This window comes from Bradysia coprophila, unplaced genomic scaffold, assembly GCF_014529535.1.
Source record: "Bradysia coprophila strain Holo2 unplaced genomic scaffold, BU_Bcop_v1 contig_151, whole genome shotgun sequence".
NCBI classification, from domain to species: Eukaryota; Metazoa; Arthropoda; class Insecta; order Diptera; family Sciaridae; genus Bradysia; species Bradysia coprophila.
This window is the reverse complement of record NW_023503423.1, coordinates 9,401,242-9,419,485: the sequence shown is the minus strand read 5'-3', so window position 1 is coordinate 9,419,485 and position 18,244 is coordinate 9,401,242. Positions and strand designations below refer to the sequence as shown.

Here is an 18,244-nt window from a genome sequence, read left to right as displayed (position 1 = left end):
TTCTTAAAGAAAACTCTTTTTTGACGACTGTCTTGATTAGTCAAAAAAATATTATTCAAAAATTTTTTGGTCTTTAGTTTTTTGTTAGTAAAATAAAATGTCGCACCGCGCTCCAATCATTATTTTCCACAAATCGTCATTTTGTTTTTTTGGTTTCTAAATTCGTGTTTCGTATTAAATCAACTAAATTTTGACTTTTGTTCCTTTTGTTCAAATTTCATTTCATTTCACTACTCCACCCCCTTATGGGATAATCGCGATGTTGTCGGCGTCTTCGATACTCACGCTTTAGTTGAACATCCACGTAATTCTGCGTAACCACATTGTCCGGCGACGTCATCTGGCAAATGTAGCGACCGGTGTCTTCGGGCGTGATTCGGTTCAAAATCAATCGATTGTTATGATCGAATGTAGCTGTGTCGGGAATTTCACCATATTCGCGTCGCCAGTTGAACTAAATCACAATGGAGAACAACGAACGAATAACATATTGCAACAGAACTTCTCGTTTTGTTTAATCGACTTGATGGTAGAGCTGTGTGGGCCCGGTCGGATTTTTTTAGGTAAATAATCACTGATTCACTTAGACAATGTCTGATGCTTCCGAAGTTGGAATAGTGAGCATCCACCAAACCAACGACCTCTCATATTCTAGTGATTCTAAACGTTATTTATCTTAATGGACTGTTTACAAATGACGTCACGCCGATAATGGGTGAAACATTCTCAAGAAAACAGTTCCAACAAGTTTGAAATAATAAAAACAAAAAAAATTGACGAAAGGGGAGAGAGTGTCGCCAATTCCGTAAAAAAGAGTGATGTCATTTGTGGCCCCTAAATACCTGCCAGCAGTTATACATTATGATTATTTCCGGGCCACCTGAGTCTAAAATCCGAAAAATCTAGTCCTTCGCCGCACAACTCTACATGATGGTCAACATCATCCCGAGCCCAATTTGTTTAAATCTCAAATTTATCAATCGAACACTTACCCGGTGTGATGAGTCTTCGTTCGGTGACGAACAGTACAACGAAACTGTTTCACCCTCAACGACTTCTTGTACGCGACTTTGTTGGCTCGGACGATTGTCGGTGATTTCGTTACGATTCACAATCACCTCAGCCACTTTCGTTACATTTCCATGCACATTTTCAGCTGTGCAATAATAGCGACCAGCGTCTTTCGGTGTAATGTGAGTGAATTCCAAATAATTACCACGTACGTTGACCGAGCTGCGATGGGTGTGTTTATGTTAGAATTCGATTGACCAAAATTAAATGGAAAAATCAATTACTATGGCAATGGTCGGAAATCTTCATTATGCCAATGGACACGGATCGGCTGTTCACCAGTAACATTGCATAAAATCTCAACGGTGTCGCCAGATCGCACAGTCATCGGCATTGATGGTAGGAAAGTAATTCGTGGAAGTTCTTTGAGTAATAAAAAAGTTCAATTGAGCATCAAAGTTCATTCAACCAACACTCGAAAAATCCATCCTACCAATCACAACAATTTCCGTTCGCACGACAGGAATTTCGTCATGCTGCTCTCGAACAGTGCACTCATAAAATCCGGCTGCATCGTGAGCTGTCACATCAATGATCAAAACTCCTCCATTCAAATGGGAACCACGCGGCAGTGGACGTCCATCGACACGTCGCCATGACGTTGGCTTGTTTTGATTTTCGATGTTACAATGCATTTCCGTTTTGTCGCCGATAGCTACTTTGTACGGTTCAATTCGGCCGGGCTCTTCCGGTTGATATGGACGGCGATCATCAGGGTATGGACGACGATCATCAGGGTATGGACGACGATCATCTGGATATGGACGACGATCATCGGGATATGGGCGACGATCATCAGGATATGGGCGACGATCATCGGGATATGGACGACGATCATCTGGTCGTTCGTTTGGTTCATAGCCTAAAGTGATAAAGTCAGTGAATAAATAAAGTGGAACATAGAAGTCGAACATTGGAAACACTAATCCGACAATTCTACAGCCTACCTCTGACTGTAATTTCTACCGCGAACGCAGCATTTTACAACAAAATTAATTTTATCATTCAATCAAAGACGAATTACAATCACTTGGTACAAAAAAAAGGCTTACCAATGTCTCCGCGCTTCTCTTTAACGATAACCTCAATGTATCGCTCATCACTTCCTGCATCATTTTTGGCACTGCAAATGTACGTTCCTTCATCCGATTGACGAGTATGATATTTCTGAATAGTGGCGTAGGATGTGTGTTGTCTGGGTGCACTCTGTGGATAAATTCCAGCTAGTTGCAGAGGCTCCTTCCATATGACGCTGGGTGTGGGCGAACCGATTGCTGAACATTCAATCTTCAATTCGTCACCCTCAGTTACGGTTATTTCGGTAACATTTGGTTCGAGTGTAATGATCGGTATCTGCTGAACATGAAGCGAGGATGTAGCTGTCACTTTTCCGGCCACATTTTCGGCTTGGCATTCGTATTCACCAGCTTCTGCCAACGTAACATCTTGGAAGGTTAGCGTGCCAGCATCATCTTCATTGATCCGGTGTGACAAGGGTTGTCTGTCGCGTCTTGCCCATTTGATTGTTGGTGTCGGAATACCAGCGATGGCGCGACAAGAGAGAATAGTTTCCTCTCCAATGCGAACCGTTTGTGGTTCAACTGGATATATTTCCAGGACTGGTGCCTCACGAGCTGAAATAGAAACGTTGACGTTACTAAAGAGTGCTAACAAATTCCATGTCCTTGAATATTACCAACTCCCGGCCTGAATACTTAAGAATTTAAAAGATTTGGTGAATGCAAATCGAAATGAAAGGATTTTTGAAGGCAAGCTATACTTACGTTCAACTTCGATGATAGCACTCTCCTCTACGATTCCTTCAGAAGACTCAGCAGTGCAAGTGTACACACCACGATTTGATGGTTGTGCGTTCATAATTCGTAAGATATTTCCATTTTGATTCATATTCGATTCGAACGATTCATGAATTCTATCCCATTTGACCGTTGGATACGGCGAACCAGAGGCTTCACAATTCAGAGAAAAGTCTTGACCTTGAACAATGTTGTAGATTTCATTGAATCGTTTAATTTGCGGTGGTTCTGTTCGTTGACCGATAGACACTTCAGCGGTTTGAGAGGATGGTGGTCCATAGCTTGGATAAGATGTGCAAATATAGCGACCAGAATCTTCAATACGTGCTTCACGAATGATCAGTATGCCGTTAGTGACGCGAATGTTGTAAGCTAATCTGTCTTGACCAGATTTGGACCAATCCAATCTGCTGCCTGACTGACCAGAACATGTCAATCTCACTTCATCTCCGGGACGTCCACTGTAATGGGGCGGTACGATTTCGACTTCAGTCGGCTGAGGATACGGTACTTGCGTTGAAGATTCGCGAACGTATACATTCAAGATTTGAGTGTCGTCGCCATAATAATTTCTGGCCGTACAACGATATTCGCCCTCGTCCTGTTTTCGGATGATGTTGAACCGGAGGTAACCTTCGTTCAGTTCGATTTCGTGCGATAAGTCGCCATTCAGTCGTTCCCAAGAATATTGAACTGGTGGTGTGCCTGCCGATTGACACTGTACTTCTGATGAAGTTCCTTCATCCACTTCGATGTAGGATGGACTTAATGTAATATGTGGCGGTCGAGGACTGTCACCTGAAATATTATCATTGACACGTTGCATATTATGCTTTCAAAGTACTATTTAAGATTAATCGACATGCGTTTCTACTGTAGGAACTACAATTGAATGTTAATCGACCGAAAGTTACCGTATTTTTTCATAAATTCTTCCGAGAAAGCTTTGTAAGGAAGATGGTGACAAAATCAATTCATTCAAATATAAAAATTGCCGATTCACTCACCTCCAACAGTAACAGTCACATCTTCTTCAGCTACTTCGTCACCAACATTGGCGCGACATGTATACACACCGCTATCATCATATTGAACATTTGTGATGACCAAAGTTCCATGGTCTTCATATGCACGGTCTGGTAGGCGACCCTCTTTTTTGATCCAACGAACCGTAATCGGAATTTTCTTGACGATGTGGAAACCAGAACATGACAAGCGAACGGTGTTTCCGACATCAACAATTTGCAGGACTGGCGATGAGACGATTACCTGAATTGTTGGGGGTATTGGTCTGGGACGATGTGTTGTCGGTGGTTGATAGGCTGCGGAATTTATAGTTTGATTGGTTTCTTATGTCAATATTTATGATTAGCACAAATTTCCAAACTTTTTTTTGGATATTAATTTGAGAGACATGAAGGTATTAGTTGGTTAAATTGGTGTGTATGTAGCCCCGCGAAATATGTGTGCCTTAATTTATGATTAAATAATGTGAACGTTGTACATATTTGCCCAATACTCTCGTTACAATAATAGCAAGAAGATATTAAGGCTTTCAAGTTTCCATGAATTTACTCAGTTTAGTTTCACGATTGGATTAATTCCCAAAACGTTAAACTTAATTCATGATCCTTTTTTGGTGGTTTTGTTCGTTACATTCTTTCTACTCGTTCCACATGCATTTCATCACACAATAGTAGCACTCTCTTTCCATTTCTTTAACTCCACACGTTAAATCGACTCTCTTTACGTTTCTTTTGTTAACATTGTGTGGAACGAATAAAACTGTAGAAGACGACCCCATAAGAAGTTGGTTTTGAGTTTACATAAGACTCGGACCAGGTCAGGCATCTCTTGTTCTGAGCCTGAATTTCGACCTGAGAATAGTAGAATCTAAACTGACCTGACATGAGATGGTTGGACAACGGCAGTCACAGAGAACGGACGTGTTTATGCGTTGCTCTCTAAAAGTGTTTCTTTTGTGTGGCTGTGTGTGAATTCATTTTCGATTTTGTCTAATTTCTGTGCCAACTTTTACGGCTTTGGTGTTTTTATTTTGCTGTAATGTTTAAATGGTGAAATTATTTTAAAGGTTTTATTAACGAAGTCAAAGTGTTGTTCTCGTAGGTCATTTTCTCTTTGATCAATAAAGTCGTTCTCGCCTCATTGTGCGATATCAACAATTGTGTTATTTCCTTTGTTATTTAACATGTGCTTCGTGGCGTCGGTTTACGGATTAACAATCGACTCTACCAGAAGCTAATGCTAAATTACGTGCTCGATTAATGTACGAAAATGACACATTGCCGTATGGCATCTGGCAGTCAATTTTAGTGCAGGTAAGGTACAAACGCTTCGGGTTCTCATTTGACACCCCAAAACCACATAGCAAATTTTTACAAATTTGCTGTGGTACAATCCCAAGATACAGAAACTATCTTGTACTCCAAAATGACCGCGAGGTTTAACAGATCTATTGATTGATACGTTGTATGGATGTCAAGGGATATGACGAAATACGAATCATTCAAACGCTACAACCTGCAACGCCAGAACGAGTTCAGTCACATGGTGGCATGGCGATTTATACGAAGAGGCAACTCATGGCCTATGGTGATTAGACACTTGCTATTACCTAAAACTAATAGCCGTAACCGTAACAAAGTCGGAAATATCAAAAAACCCAACATTCGCTTTCTCCATAAAAGAAACCATATCGACATAATGTCAATAGTAGAAAGAGCTACAACATGACAATGTTGATAGCGCCATCTTTGGGAAAATGTACAGGTCAATTAGTGATGGTTGTGGTATTCGCATACCACCCACGGCTTGGAGAATTCACAACGTATGGGACGTTAACACACGGTCGATTTGTGAACAATCTAAGTCGGGAGAGATATGATGTAAAATCACAGTCCATATGATCAAGAGACTTGTACAATAGCACAACAGGCCCATCTGAGGCTTAGGTGCTGGGCTTACACCCTCCCATCTAATCTAATCTAATCTAAGACCTGACATGAATTTACCTGAAATCTTTAAATTAGTAAAATTCCACGTAAATCTGGTCAGACTTTAGGTATATCTGATGGAATTTGTTCAGGTATACCTGATATCTGACCAGATTTACCTGAAATTTTACTGATTCTCAGATCTCAAGTAAATTCAGGTCAGGTAAACATTTTCAGTTCAGGTTAAGCCGTAATCACCTGTTCCTAGCCTTAGTTCAAGACAAAGATCAACATAATTTCAAGTTACAATTTTACGTTGACCTGCTCGTTTATTCATTTTGCCATTGGCTCGGACAATAAAATATAATTTTTCACAGAGACGTAATGTCGTCGGTTTAAAAATATCATCAAAACAATTCTCATCGAATAAAAATCCCCACTCCGAGCATGACATGAAAATCAATCAACTTGTAAAGCTCGGTTCGTGTATTGATTGTTTCTTGCTTTTTCTTAACGAAAACCGAGAACATGCAGAAGTACCCCACAATAAAATAAGACTTTGAGGCCACGTGCATAAAAGTCCTTCATCAAATCATGGTTTCGAACCCATGCCATATCTCTACCTGAGATGAAAACCAACAGTAAGCTCATTTGGATTTTCAACGAAGTGGAAAACGGCTATTCTCTTTAGCGCCCAACAAAGTTATCAGAACAATCATTTTTCGTTCTTGTCTTTTGATACTCCACATGGGCTCTGCATCTATTGGGAAATTTTTGGAGTTGTTCGACTTTATGTTGTAAATTGATTAAACCCATTAATCGGAGATGTGCTGAATTTCGATTCACCAACTTATTCAATTCACCTAGAAACGTTCCGTGGTCTGTGCAGCTTATAGTGTAATTATTAATAGTGTTAACTTGTGATAATTTACCATATTGACCTTGCTAAATATACTTAAAAAAAATTGTCGATTGAAAGCAAGTGTGTAAAAATGATGTAAGAAAACATAAACGCCCGATCGAAGTATCAACATGAAGCGGTAGAGCAGAATGAACGACACGTTGACAAAATTGTAAAAATTTCTATGAAATAACAGAAGAAATACAAAAAAGAAGATAAAGTAAATCAATGACTATAGTGTGGGTGGGTAACAGCGTCAAAAAGTTACAGATTTTCACGTAATCGATTGGTTTTGCAAGCTTAGGCGGGAGGTTTTAAAGTTTAAATTTTCTCTCTTCAATTAAGGACAGACAGTAAACTGTGACGAACGAGACTAGTTCAACGAGTACGTTCACTGGATTCGATGTACGCATTGATAACAATGTTGCCCTGAAAATGACGATGGTCATTGGCTTAACAAGGGATGAAACGATAGAAATTTAAACAAACACACGAAAACGTGACTTTTCACTTTTATCCCGAGTTTTGTCATGGATTTTACGTGTTAACACGATTTTTAGAAATTTATTTGAAGGTATAAATTCCTCGACTCCCTTAGCACTTTCCGGTGTGCCTAAAGTTGACAAGTCACAATAACCGACAACGTGGTCAGTTGAAAGAGTTGCATGAAAAGTACGGATTTCAACGCATGTGAAATGGTTTACTCACTCCAACACTGGAAAAGGAGTCATTACTTCATTGAAATTTGCGTTAGAGTTCAGTGGGTTCAGTGAGTAAAGAACTTCGTAATTGTTTTGAACTTTTTCTTTTACCAACTGTAGTGTCTGTAGCGGAAGGCGAAGGACTCAACCACACAAGACAAAATAGTACTACATGCTACACGTGTCAAAAATCGCATTTTCCATGTTTTCAAGAATGTAAAATCCATTACATAACTTGGGATAAAAATAAAAGGCCTCGAGTGTTTATTGACCTCGGATCAACAAATATTGACACGAAAACTCTACTTTTCATCCCTAGTCATGTAAATTACTATTGAATGGATCAGATTTGGACGACTGATTTTAAGTATTTTCACATGTCGTGGTACAACAAGCTAAATTACTAAAAAACTGTGTGATGGCCCCTTCGTATCTTCGGAAACGGGCTGCAAGATTCACACAAATTGGATTTTGCTTTACTTTCGCGTCTTGTAATACTAATTACTATTCTTTAGGAAAAAAAAAACTCGAGCCTCAGCTTGCAAGAAAATGGGTTTGGCCGAGAGTTACATGGGAATTAAAGTAGTAACTTCTTGACGTTGCTACCGACACTGTAATAAGACGAACAAAATATTTTCCACACACAAAAAAAAAGAGAAATGTAAAACAGCCAAACAATAAAGTAAATTCTAAGTCCCCACGATTTATATTTTTTAATGAAAAATGTGATGTTTGCTCAACCTTTTCGAAAATTCCGTAATATGCCAACAATTACGTTTTGTTTGCTGATAATGACATAATAATCATCGTCAGTATCATCGGTTTTATTGAAGAAATTTATGGAAAAATGAGAACAAATGGTTCCATCTAAATAATGAAAGAGATGAGTGTAAGAATGATGGTTATTGATAAAAATAATTTGGTGAATAGAGAGACTTGTAGGCCGCTTAAAAAAATGATAAAAAATAAATTTGTCAAAAAAAAACAATTTTTTTTTTCACTTTTCACCTTACCAAAAGTGCAAATGATTTGGTAACGCCACTAAAGAAATTAGTGCATGAAATCGGAATTTATGCAATTAGATTCATAAATAGTTGTGAAAATGATGTTCATCATGCAATTTGGTATAAATTGATTGTTAAAAAAGGAAAATTTAATTTTTCTCAATTCGAAAATTAAAATCTCTACTCACTCGATTCGCTGCAAGTTTCACCGTAATATCCACTTCGGCAGTTGCACACCACACGTTGATCGTAGCCAACACTGCATGAGTCAGCATTCTCAGAGCACGGGCAACGTTTACATACGCCCAAGAGACCAGCGGAACGATCGTGTACGTCACGATAGTAATTTTGTGTACAAGTCTGTCGAAAGAATGGTTCGGAAGATTAAATTGAATTGCCCCCGTGACCATCAAAACTGACATATAAAAAACCTAAATCTATTGACTAACCTCACAACTTGTTCCGCTATATCCCGCCGGACACCTACAAACTTCAACAGCTTCAACGGCACTTTGGCCAGTTTGTTGCTGAACGGCAGTGTCCAATGATACATCACTAATTTGTACCTCATAGACGGTCTCTTTCAATGAAGCTCTGATCAGAATGTACTGCAGATCACTCAATACTGTCAGAAGATCTGAGCGCGATGCAGGACGTGTACCGCTTCGTTCGACGCTCTGCCATTCGCTTTCAATCAATCTAACGGAATCCGCCTGCAAAGAAATCGTTTGAAAAATTGCAAAGAATTTGTCGCGGAAAGAAATGTCCATACCCCTTCCACATAATAGCGCCGTGTCCAGAACAATGTCAAACCGTTTCCAGTCAAAATGACATCTTGATCGGGAACATATTCTCCGTCGGCCACATTTCGTGTGGTGAAGTTCAATGAGCCACCATATGACAAGATCTGGTTACCCAAGAATCGAGCAGGTAGACTCCAATAAAATGTCTCTGAACCGTCCACATTTGCTGACAACATATTTGCTGACACGTCTATGTTAAGGTGCTCATTGGCTGTTCTGGGCTCACCTAACCGATTCGTTATTGTGAACTTATCCTCGAAAATGATCATTGGAATTTGTTCCAAATACAAGCGAGACGATGAACAGCTTCGTGAAGCGCCGGAACAGAAACATTCTGAACAGCCAGATGGATTTGATTCTTGGAGGTTATACGTTCCTTCGCGACACTGATCACATTTGGTGCCAATGGTATTAGCCTTGCAGACGCATGTGCGTGAATGACGGTCACATGCAATCACACCTCTATGATCGCATTGGTCGCATTTTGTGTAATCGCCTGTGTCTGGCCTTTTCGTCGGAGGATATGGATCGTTGCCCTTCGTGCAGTCATATGGTGTTCCATTGCTGGCGTTTCCTTCGAAGCCAGGTTCGCAAAATTCGCACTCGTCTCCGTAAGTGTTATCGCGACAGTTCGAACATCTACCGGTTTCCGGGTCACATTCGTCCGAATGACCATTACAAGAGCACGGTTCACAGAGCCCAAGATATAGGCCGCCGATGCTTCGCTTATAGCCTGGTGCACAGTCTTCACAAGATAATCCTTCATGTCCCGGTGGGCATGTACATTGTTCAACTTCAACAGCACGTTGATATGATCCAGTACTTTGTTCAGTAGCAATGTCAAGACTGACATGAGATAATGCAGCCTCTTCGGTTATCGTTGTGTATGTAGCTTTAATGAATATGTCAGAGACATCGGCCAAGGTCATTAGAAGATGTTCGCGATTGACTGTGTTGCCGTCAGTTCTTTGCCAATTTCCTTCCAATATCGGTACAACATACGCTTGAGATCCACTTGGTGCCACTTCTTCTCTGCGATAATGTAGAATTTCTATGTCATTCAAGCTGCGAATGACCACATCTGGTGCACTGTTCCGAGACATAACTCCTCCAGCAAGTGGAACATAACGGATTGTGTAGTTCAAATTGCCGCCATATGACGTGATTTTGTTTCCAACGAATCGACTTGGCAATTTCCAATAATAGACGTTCGGATCATTTGAACTACCAGAGAATGATACTTCATAGCTGGATGTGTGCACTCCGATCTCAGCATCATCTGGATTTTCGTAGTCCGTGATCAATGAGAATTCATTCCTGCTCGGTGTAAACGTGGAATGTATCGAATCTCTGTAATATGAACTGCTGGTACACGATTTCGACACACCGGTACAGAAACAGTCCGTGCAACCGGTTGGCGAAATTGCATTCAAATTGAACGAAGATGCAGAACACTGATCACATCGGGCTCCAGTTACATGTTTCTTGCATTCACACACGCCATTTGCATGTGTTCGATACGTTCCGCGGGCATCACAGTGACTTTGTTGTATCGGCTGACAGGATCCGCCCGGATACGATGGATTTCCAGCATAATCTCTGTCGCACACTTCGCATCTACGGCCTGTGTATCCACGTTCACAGTCACAAATTACATCACCATCAGGTCCAAGAGAGCAGGTTCGAGCAAATTGGTTGCCCGAGTTTGTGAGAGGACAAGGACACGGCTATTTGTTGAAAAAAAGAAGATGAGGTGAATGAAACGGCACAAAGATTTGATTTCTCAACGAACATCTTACCTTGCAAAGAATTCCACGTTCAGGATCTCCGTAAGTACCAGGTCGGCATGGTTCAGCTTCTGGAACACATCGTCCCAACCAAGCGCCAGTTTGTTGTCGAACATATCCATGTGAACATGACTCACATGACAATCCCGAATAGCCAATGGGACAACGACATTCTTCTACCAACGATGCTGAGCCTAATCCTTGATCGTAATTAGCTGCTGAGTCCATAAAGATGTTCAATAGTTCGACTTGTCTCTGTACATGGTCAACATACTGCAATTTGATCAGAATATTTTGAACGTTGGCCAAAGCCATCATTATTTCTTCACGGGACGCAAGACGTCCGTCAGTTGTGTGCCAGTGGCCAGGTGCAAATGCCACAGATACAGAGTTTCGAATGCCGTTTTCGATGCGATTATGTGAACGATACACTAAATTGTAGCTATTACCGGTAAGAATCACATCGGGAGCATCATTTGGTGAGCCTTGGCCATCATACTCGACATCATATTTGAAGAAACCGCCGTACGACTTCAATTGGTTGCCGTGATAGTCATCGGGTAGTGAATAGTAAGGATACTCTCGAGATAGTGGAATGTTGGCCAATCTCAACTGCACTCCGTGTCTTGTTGCAATTAGATCGTGTTTCTTAAAATCTGTGATGGCAATATCGTTTCGCGCTCCATTCCATGGTCCAACCACACCAACCACAGTCAATGAAGTTACTGGTGGCTTAAGCGAATAGGTAAACAAATCTGCACTTGAACATTGTGTACTAGCTCCGAAACAGAAGCACGAAATGCATTCTTCCGGTCGGTTTGCTTTCTTGTTGAAAAATCCACTCTGGCATACGGTATCATTTCCACTGACAATCAAAATGGTATCCGGAGTTACGAAATGTGTGCCCATGGAGTTAATAATTTCGCATGAATAGGCACCAGAATCACGTACTTCAACGTTCGGACATGTGAGTACACCGTATCCATTATTACTCGTCGACGAACATTTGTCGGGAACATGGCCCCAATTCAAGCGCCACACAATCAACGGCACTGGAACACCCACTGCACGACAAGTTATATTGAAAATAGAGCCAGGTTGCAATTGTACCATCGGCGGCGGTGGTTGAGCTACACTCGGTGCTGCACATCCAACCTCGTCCGAACTATCCAAACAATCGGCGTGTGTGTCACATTGGAATGACTTTGGAATGCACTGGCCACTTCGACATTGAAATTCGTCGTATCTACAGGCCGAGCTTGAATTCGCCACACAAGCTTGTTCGTCGGAATTGTCTTCACAGTCATTTTCTCCGTCACAACGCCACGTTTTCAGAACACATTTCTTATTGTTACATTTGAATTCGTTGGGCTCACAGCGGTGCGAAGTGCTGCAACTGGACTCGTCTGATCCGTCATTACAGTCATAAATTCCGTCACAGATTTTGCTCTTGTCAATGCAATCGCCATTCATGCAAGTTGCTTGGGTAACTCCACAGGCTGTTGGTGGACGGTCATGGATGGGGTCGACTGTAAAGGATTGAATGTTTGACTCATTTTCACACAAAAAAGTTACTTTGCGCATTTGCATCGCATATGTACCGAATGGATATCACAATTGGTTAGCATGAAAAGGAAATTAGAAATTTTAGCAAAACAAAATATTCTTCCGAACCGAAGGTTGATTTTTATGGAACACTTTCATGTACCTGGTCCGAAAAATTCGAAATCAATATGAGGAACTATTCCGTATTTGAGCTTTTTATTCGGTTTGATGAAATTGTATTTACTCCACACTGCAGATTATTGGGAATGTTTTGGTAAAAATTAATGATTTTAGCAGGGAAACATTACTTTCGGATTTGTATTCTATAAAAAATTGCTTATCGACAATGATTGAACTATGCTCTTGTGTTGAGCAGAGCAGTTAGTTATTGGGCATATGAATAGATTAAATATATTCCAGCTAAAGATACAGCAAGAAAACTTACATTTCTCTACATTTAAAAAGACGGAAACTTGAGATCCTTTTGTTGACGATGGATATCCGACTGCCTCACATATGTACTCGCCATTATGTTCTTGCTGCAATTCAGACAATTATCACAAAAATGAAGTAGACCAAGTGCCTTTCAAAACCTTACCCTAATATTCGGAATTTCCAGTCGTCCATTGTTATCTCTGGAGCCTGGTGGAAGTGGTCGGCCGGCTGGTCGAGCCCATCTCACGCGAGCTCTGATTGGTCCTTCATCACGACATTGGAACACGACTTCACGACCTAATTTTGGGACAAGAATATTACGGTTAGTTTTTCCTGATAATGTTATCCCTTTCACCAGTTCAGTGCGAGTTACATCCCATTATAAGTGATTTGTTGTGCAATGAAACGAATTTTTAAATTTATCGTCGCAATCGATTTTTATATCGAGTGAAGGAAGATCTATGGCCACATCCAATTCTTCATGCTTTTCTATTCTGCCGTAATTTACATAAGAGAACTAACTTTATTGAGAACAATAGAAATTCTTTTGTTTTCTAAAAAGTTGAGTTCCTTATGAAAATTACGGCAGTAAAGTTGTAACACAGGCACTGTGTTGCTCGTGTAATGTGGTTATTTATGCAACAGATTTTGTAATGAAAACAGATGAGAAACTGTAGATCCAAGACAAAGCCGAAATGCTTCCGACTATTTCATCCACACTGAATTACGAAAAATTAATTTTGAAAAAATTGTGTCCATATTTTATGATTTTCGTTGGATGATGACGTCGGTCAATCAATTAACCATTCATAAATACGCTTAGTCATCTGTTATCTACAACAATGACATCCCTAACATGTACAATCCATTACAAAACTCTGGATAAACGTGAAACAAACGCCACTCTTTAGTGTATTTATCGACCTCGGATTCGCCTCGGATCAACGAAATTCAAACGAGAACTAAAATTCTCAAATTTGTATCCCTTGTCGAGTTTTCGTGCGAATTTTGTTGATCCGAGACGAGGCCGAGATCAACAAACCAACAAATACGAGGCTTTTCATTTTTATTCCGTTTTATTCAACCGATTTTACATGCTGAGGGCGTCGAAATTAGTGGTTGCATATTGAAATAAGAACACGGGCTTTGACGCATGTAATGACAAATGATACAATCGGTGGAATAACATGGTGTAATAGTTTGGTTGATCCAGGAATTGGATCAACCTTATTTTTACGAAACAGTGACAATGATGAAATGAATAAACAATTCCATTGGATGGATTTACGCTGAACAATGTATTAGACAGTCATAAAATAAAATGTACGGAAAATGTATCCGATTCCAAAATTATAATTTATCATTCTCATGCATTGAATGGTGTCAGCATCCAACAATGGACTAAAATAGCTTGCAGTATTAATTCTTTTTGTCACTTACCCTCCCTGATTTGTCCTTTTGGTTGTTAGTTAAAATAAAAAGAGAATCAAATTGAAGAAAGAAAAGTATTTTAGTCAAAAAATAATAATATTTACAACAACAAAAAATAGGTGGAGATGGTTCGTTGAAATTCAAAAGGAAAAGATTTTAATAAAAATAAAAATTGTGAAAATTTTTTCATGTTATACGCAAACCATCACCATTGATATCTTTAAAAATCGAATCGTTTTGTACTTACTTTCTTTAATAGTTTGCTCATTCGGGTATGTTTTGAGATTCAATCGTGGTGCTTCTGTGGTAGCTGTGTTATTGTCTAAAAATATTGAGAAAGAAAATTAATTTAAAATGAAAAGAAAATTTTGTATTCAAATTATTCTCGACTGAATTTGAACGGAAATGCAATTAAAAAGGTAAAACGAATGCATTATGCTACAAAAATGGTTAGTTTACGGAATGATTTTAGTCACGAAAACTAGCTATCATGGATATATGTGTTTTACGAACGAAAATGTCATCACGAGCCGCAGATGAGTTTAGCAACACATTCTGTGCGTAAAATCGCATTTCCACACAAGTAGCGAAACAAAATTAATGTAATATTGCAACAAAATCACTTTGCCGCACTTGTTCATGTCCATTATCAATATCGATACCGATATCGAAAAAACATATGACAAATTGACCTTTCCAGATAGAAGTACAGAAAATATTTGAATCCAGCAGTAAATGGATTTTCAATAAATATTTACGGCGTATTTGATCCTCATTTTACACTCGTTCGTCACTGGTTCCTAATTTATGCATGAAAAGTGATTTTATGACGAAATTGCGTAAAACAAAACGTTGTATACATCACGTTGTGCAAGTGCCTGCTCTTGTCTCGCTTCGCTCGTTTGATAATTCACATCTAGTGACAAAAGCAATGACTGTTCGCAACTTGTAGCATAAATATCTGTTTAGTACTGCAGTGGTTAAAAACTCATTGAGGCGACAACATTTGGTTTGCTTTGAAAAGCTATTGTTGAATCAACAACAGTCAAGAAAATTGTTTGGAAAATTTCGGATCTTCGGGTAAAAAAAGGTTTCAGAACACATTCAGCTGATCTTCCGAACTAATTCAGTTCCTGGGAAATATTCAGTGCGATTACGATTGCTGTGGACGTTATCGAAATTTTTAATGGGAATATATAGGCAATGGTCCACATGTAAAAACACGTATAAGCAGTTTTGTTTGCAAAAGTGGGCCAACTGAAAATCAACTGTGGGAAATTTCTATCTACATTCCACTGACGTCAACTGCAACAATTTTTTTGTTGTAAATATAGGCTTAAGGCCAGTTCATACTCGCATAGATTTTTGCGATATATGCGACCATGAACTGGCCTTAACAAGAAAAGTTCGCAGCAGAAAGAATATGATTTATCATCGATACGAAATATTTATGTTTAATAAAGTATCCACGGACGGTATAGCTATCAACATAGAAGCGTAAGCAGTATATCGTAAAAGCTTGTTAATTTCATCACAATAATTATGTTAAAATGTATAAAATTGTGCAAAAATAAAATGTGTACCGGCTGGCGCTCTTCAGATGCTATACAGATTGTACAGTGATACGATAACAACGTATCCAGTAAATCAATATTATAGAACAGCTGAAGACAGTCAACTGGTGTAAATTCGATACAATTTTACATTCTGGGTAAAAGCACAATAAACTTCTAAGAACTTTTGTTTAGTGGTCAGTATCTGCGCAGTTCACAGCTACAACTTCCAGTTAAAATTAGCTGTAGGTTAAATGAATCCACTCTCGACTAAATACAAAACTCAAAAAACGGTAAGGTAAATGGGATGTATATGCACCCATCACAAACGACCACTTACACAAATTATAATACAAAGTGTGACAATCAAGCTCATCGCTTATATCAAATGGACAATCAATAACACCATCACAGTGTAGCGATTCATGAATACAAGGTCCATTTTCACAGCGAAACATGTCTTTCGCGCACGGTTCCTCTTCAATTTCCTCCGGCACTTTTAAATATCATCGATCAAATGGGATGAATGGCGATGGAGAAATATATAGAATGTGGATGGGTGATTGCATGAACATCAATATGGTTCAATGAAATTATGTGAATCGAAAATTGAGCAAATTTGTACATCGAACGAAGCTTTTTGACTAAAATTTGCAATTTGACGCTTAAAATACTTACGGCAATTTCGTTCATCTGAATGATCGCGACAATCAGGTCGACCATCACAGAGACCCGATGCTGGAATGCAATCGCCGTATTGACACTGCCACTGTCCAGGTGGACATCCCTGTTGGGAACCTGAGTCTATGCAATTTGTTTCGTCGGAACCATCACGGCAGTCGCGACGTTGATCACATTTTCGATATTCGGGTATGCAGCTACCGTCACCACAAGTGAATTCGTTTTGGCGACATGGTTGCGCTAAAATCATGGACATTGATTACATTCACCTAACGGTAAAGAGTACATCGAGATAAGTATGGTTGTTTCCATCCGACTAAGTCAAACACATATGGATTTATGTACAGAATGTTCTCTTAAATCTAACGAAATAAATTGTCGAATTTTGGGTTTCGTTAACCTTGATGTTAATTACTTATTGTTCTCATGCTTCATTACTTCAGTCGATGACATCAGCACTAAATTTCTTGTAAGGTATGTACAAAAAGTATAAATTCAAATCGTTAAAAAAGAGGTTGGATTTTACAGATACAATGGGATGGACAGGCTAAGTTGATCCGATTGGGAATACTGTTAACACCACGATATTTGATGTCCAAACGCATAGAAATTGTTACAGGGAATGTCAGTGTAATTTAGGCATGAATTTATGTCTCTTGTTTTTCAGATGGTCACTCATGCAAACAAACCTTCTGATACGTCTTTATACGGGTGAAATAGTTACAGACACGCACGGTGATAGTGGTAAAACCGTATAAGAACCGTAAACCGTAAAGACACATAAGGAGTTCTGTTTGTGTGAATGAATCAGCAAAAAACAACTGAAGCAAATTCATGTCTTAACTTACGGCCCCTGCACCGATTTCTATTTTTATTTTTGAATAATTGGCCAACAAAATGCTAAATCATTCGAGTGGCATCCATTGCAGAATCAATAAAAACCAACCATTCTGACGGAAAAACGATGACTTTGGATCTGTTGCAATCATCTCTATCAATACATCTAAAAACAAATTTCTTTCAACTACATTTATATGTACAATGTTATGCGCATCTAGCGATTTTTAGATTTTGATCATTTCCGATTTAACAATTAAGGTTCTCAAAGTGTTAGGAAGGTACGACATTGAACAGAGATCAGAATTCGGGTATTTTTGAGAATCTTAGGCAATTTTTCATAAATTACCCATATCCATGCCAAAATTCTCGCAATTCATATTACCTCTACCAGCGTACATACGAATGACCGAAGAAAATTTCGAAAATGTTGAAACGTACGCTTTTGTCAGTTCATTATCGTCTCTCTAGAGCGTGCATAGTTTGTAAATGGCCCCTAACATAATTTAAAATCAGTTTAATCGAGAGGCCATCATCGTTATACTATCACTGCTCATGAACTTCAGATGACTTTTTTGTGTTCTAGGAGTGGTCTGAAGTGAAGTCGCAATACAGAAATGAATAATCATAGCCTGAAGTGGACTGAATGACCTTTCTTTGGAAATAGGATCAGTACTCAGGAAATCGGTCAATTCGAGCCTGACTTCAAGCGATTTTATTATGA

General features: G+C 39.3%; 1 protein-coding gene across 33 annotated transcripts in view; it reads right to left on the bottom strand.

Moving 5' to 3' along the window:
• LOC119074915 (basement membrane-specific heparan sulfate proteoglycan core protein) overlaps window positions 1–18,244 on the bottom strand; it is a 145,660-nt gene that overhangs the window by 12,822 nt on the left and 114,594 nt on the right. For 30 of the 33 annotated variants that reach the window (XM_037181270.1, XM_037181282.1, XM_037181277.1 and 27 more), the window contains 17 exons: window positions 16,681–16,923; window positions 16,343–16,498; window positions 14,697–14,771; window positions 14,459–14,473; window positions 13,182–13,315; window positions 13,029–13,122; window positions 11,051–12,567; window positions 9,221–10,978; window positions 8,898–9,161; window positions 8,637–8,808; window positions 3,896–4,210; window positions 2,856–3,686; window positions 2,124–2,705; window positions 1,505–1,933; window positions 1,296–1,434; window positions 993–1,233; window positions 286–454 (listed from right to left, as the gene is read on the bottom strand). In XM_037181270.1, the coding sequence (XP_037037165.1) occupies window positions 286–454; window positions 993–1,233; window positions 1,296–1,434; window positions 1,505–1,933; window positions 2,124–2,705; window positions 2,856–3,686; window positions 3,896–4,210; window positions 8,637–8,808; window positions 8,898–9,161; window positions 9,221–10,978; window positions 11,051–12,567; window positions 13,029–13,122; window positions 13,182–13,315; window positions 14,459–14,473; window positions 14,697–14,771; window positions 16,343–16,498; window positions 16,681–16,923 (7,134 nt within the window). The remainder of the gene's footprint in view (window positions 1–285; window positions 455–992; window positions 1,234–1,295; window positions 1,435–1,504; window positions 1,934–2,123; window positions 2,706–2,855; window positions 3,687–3,895; window positions 4,211–8,636; window positions 8,809–8,897; window positions 9,162–9,220; window positions 10,979–11,050; window positions 12,568–13,028; window positions 13,123–13,181; window positions 13,316–14,458; window positions 14,474–14,696; window positions 14,772–16,342; window positions 16,499–16,680; window positions 16,924–18,244) is intronic. The other 3 variants (XM_037181273.1, XM_037181278.1, XM_037181279.1) reach the window with 3 other exon arrangements.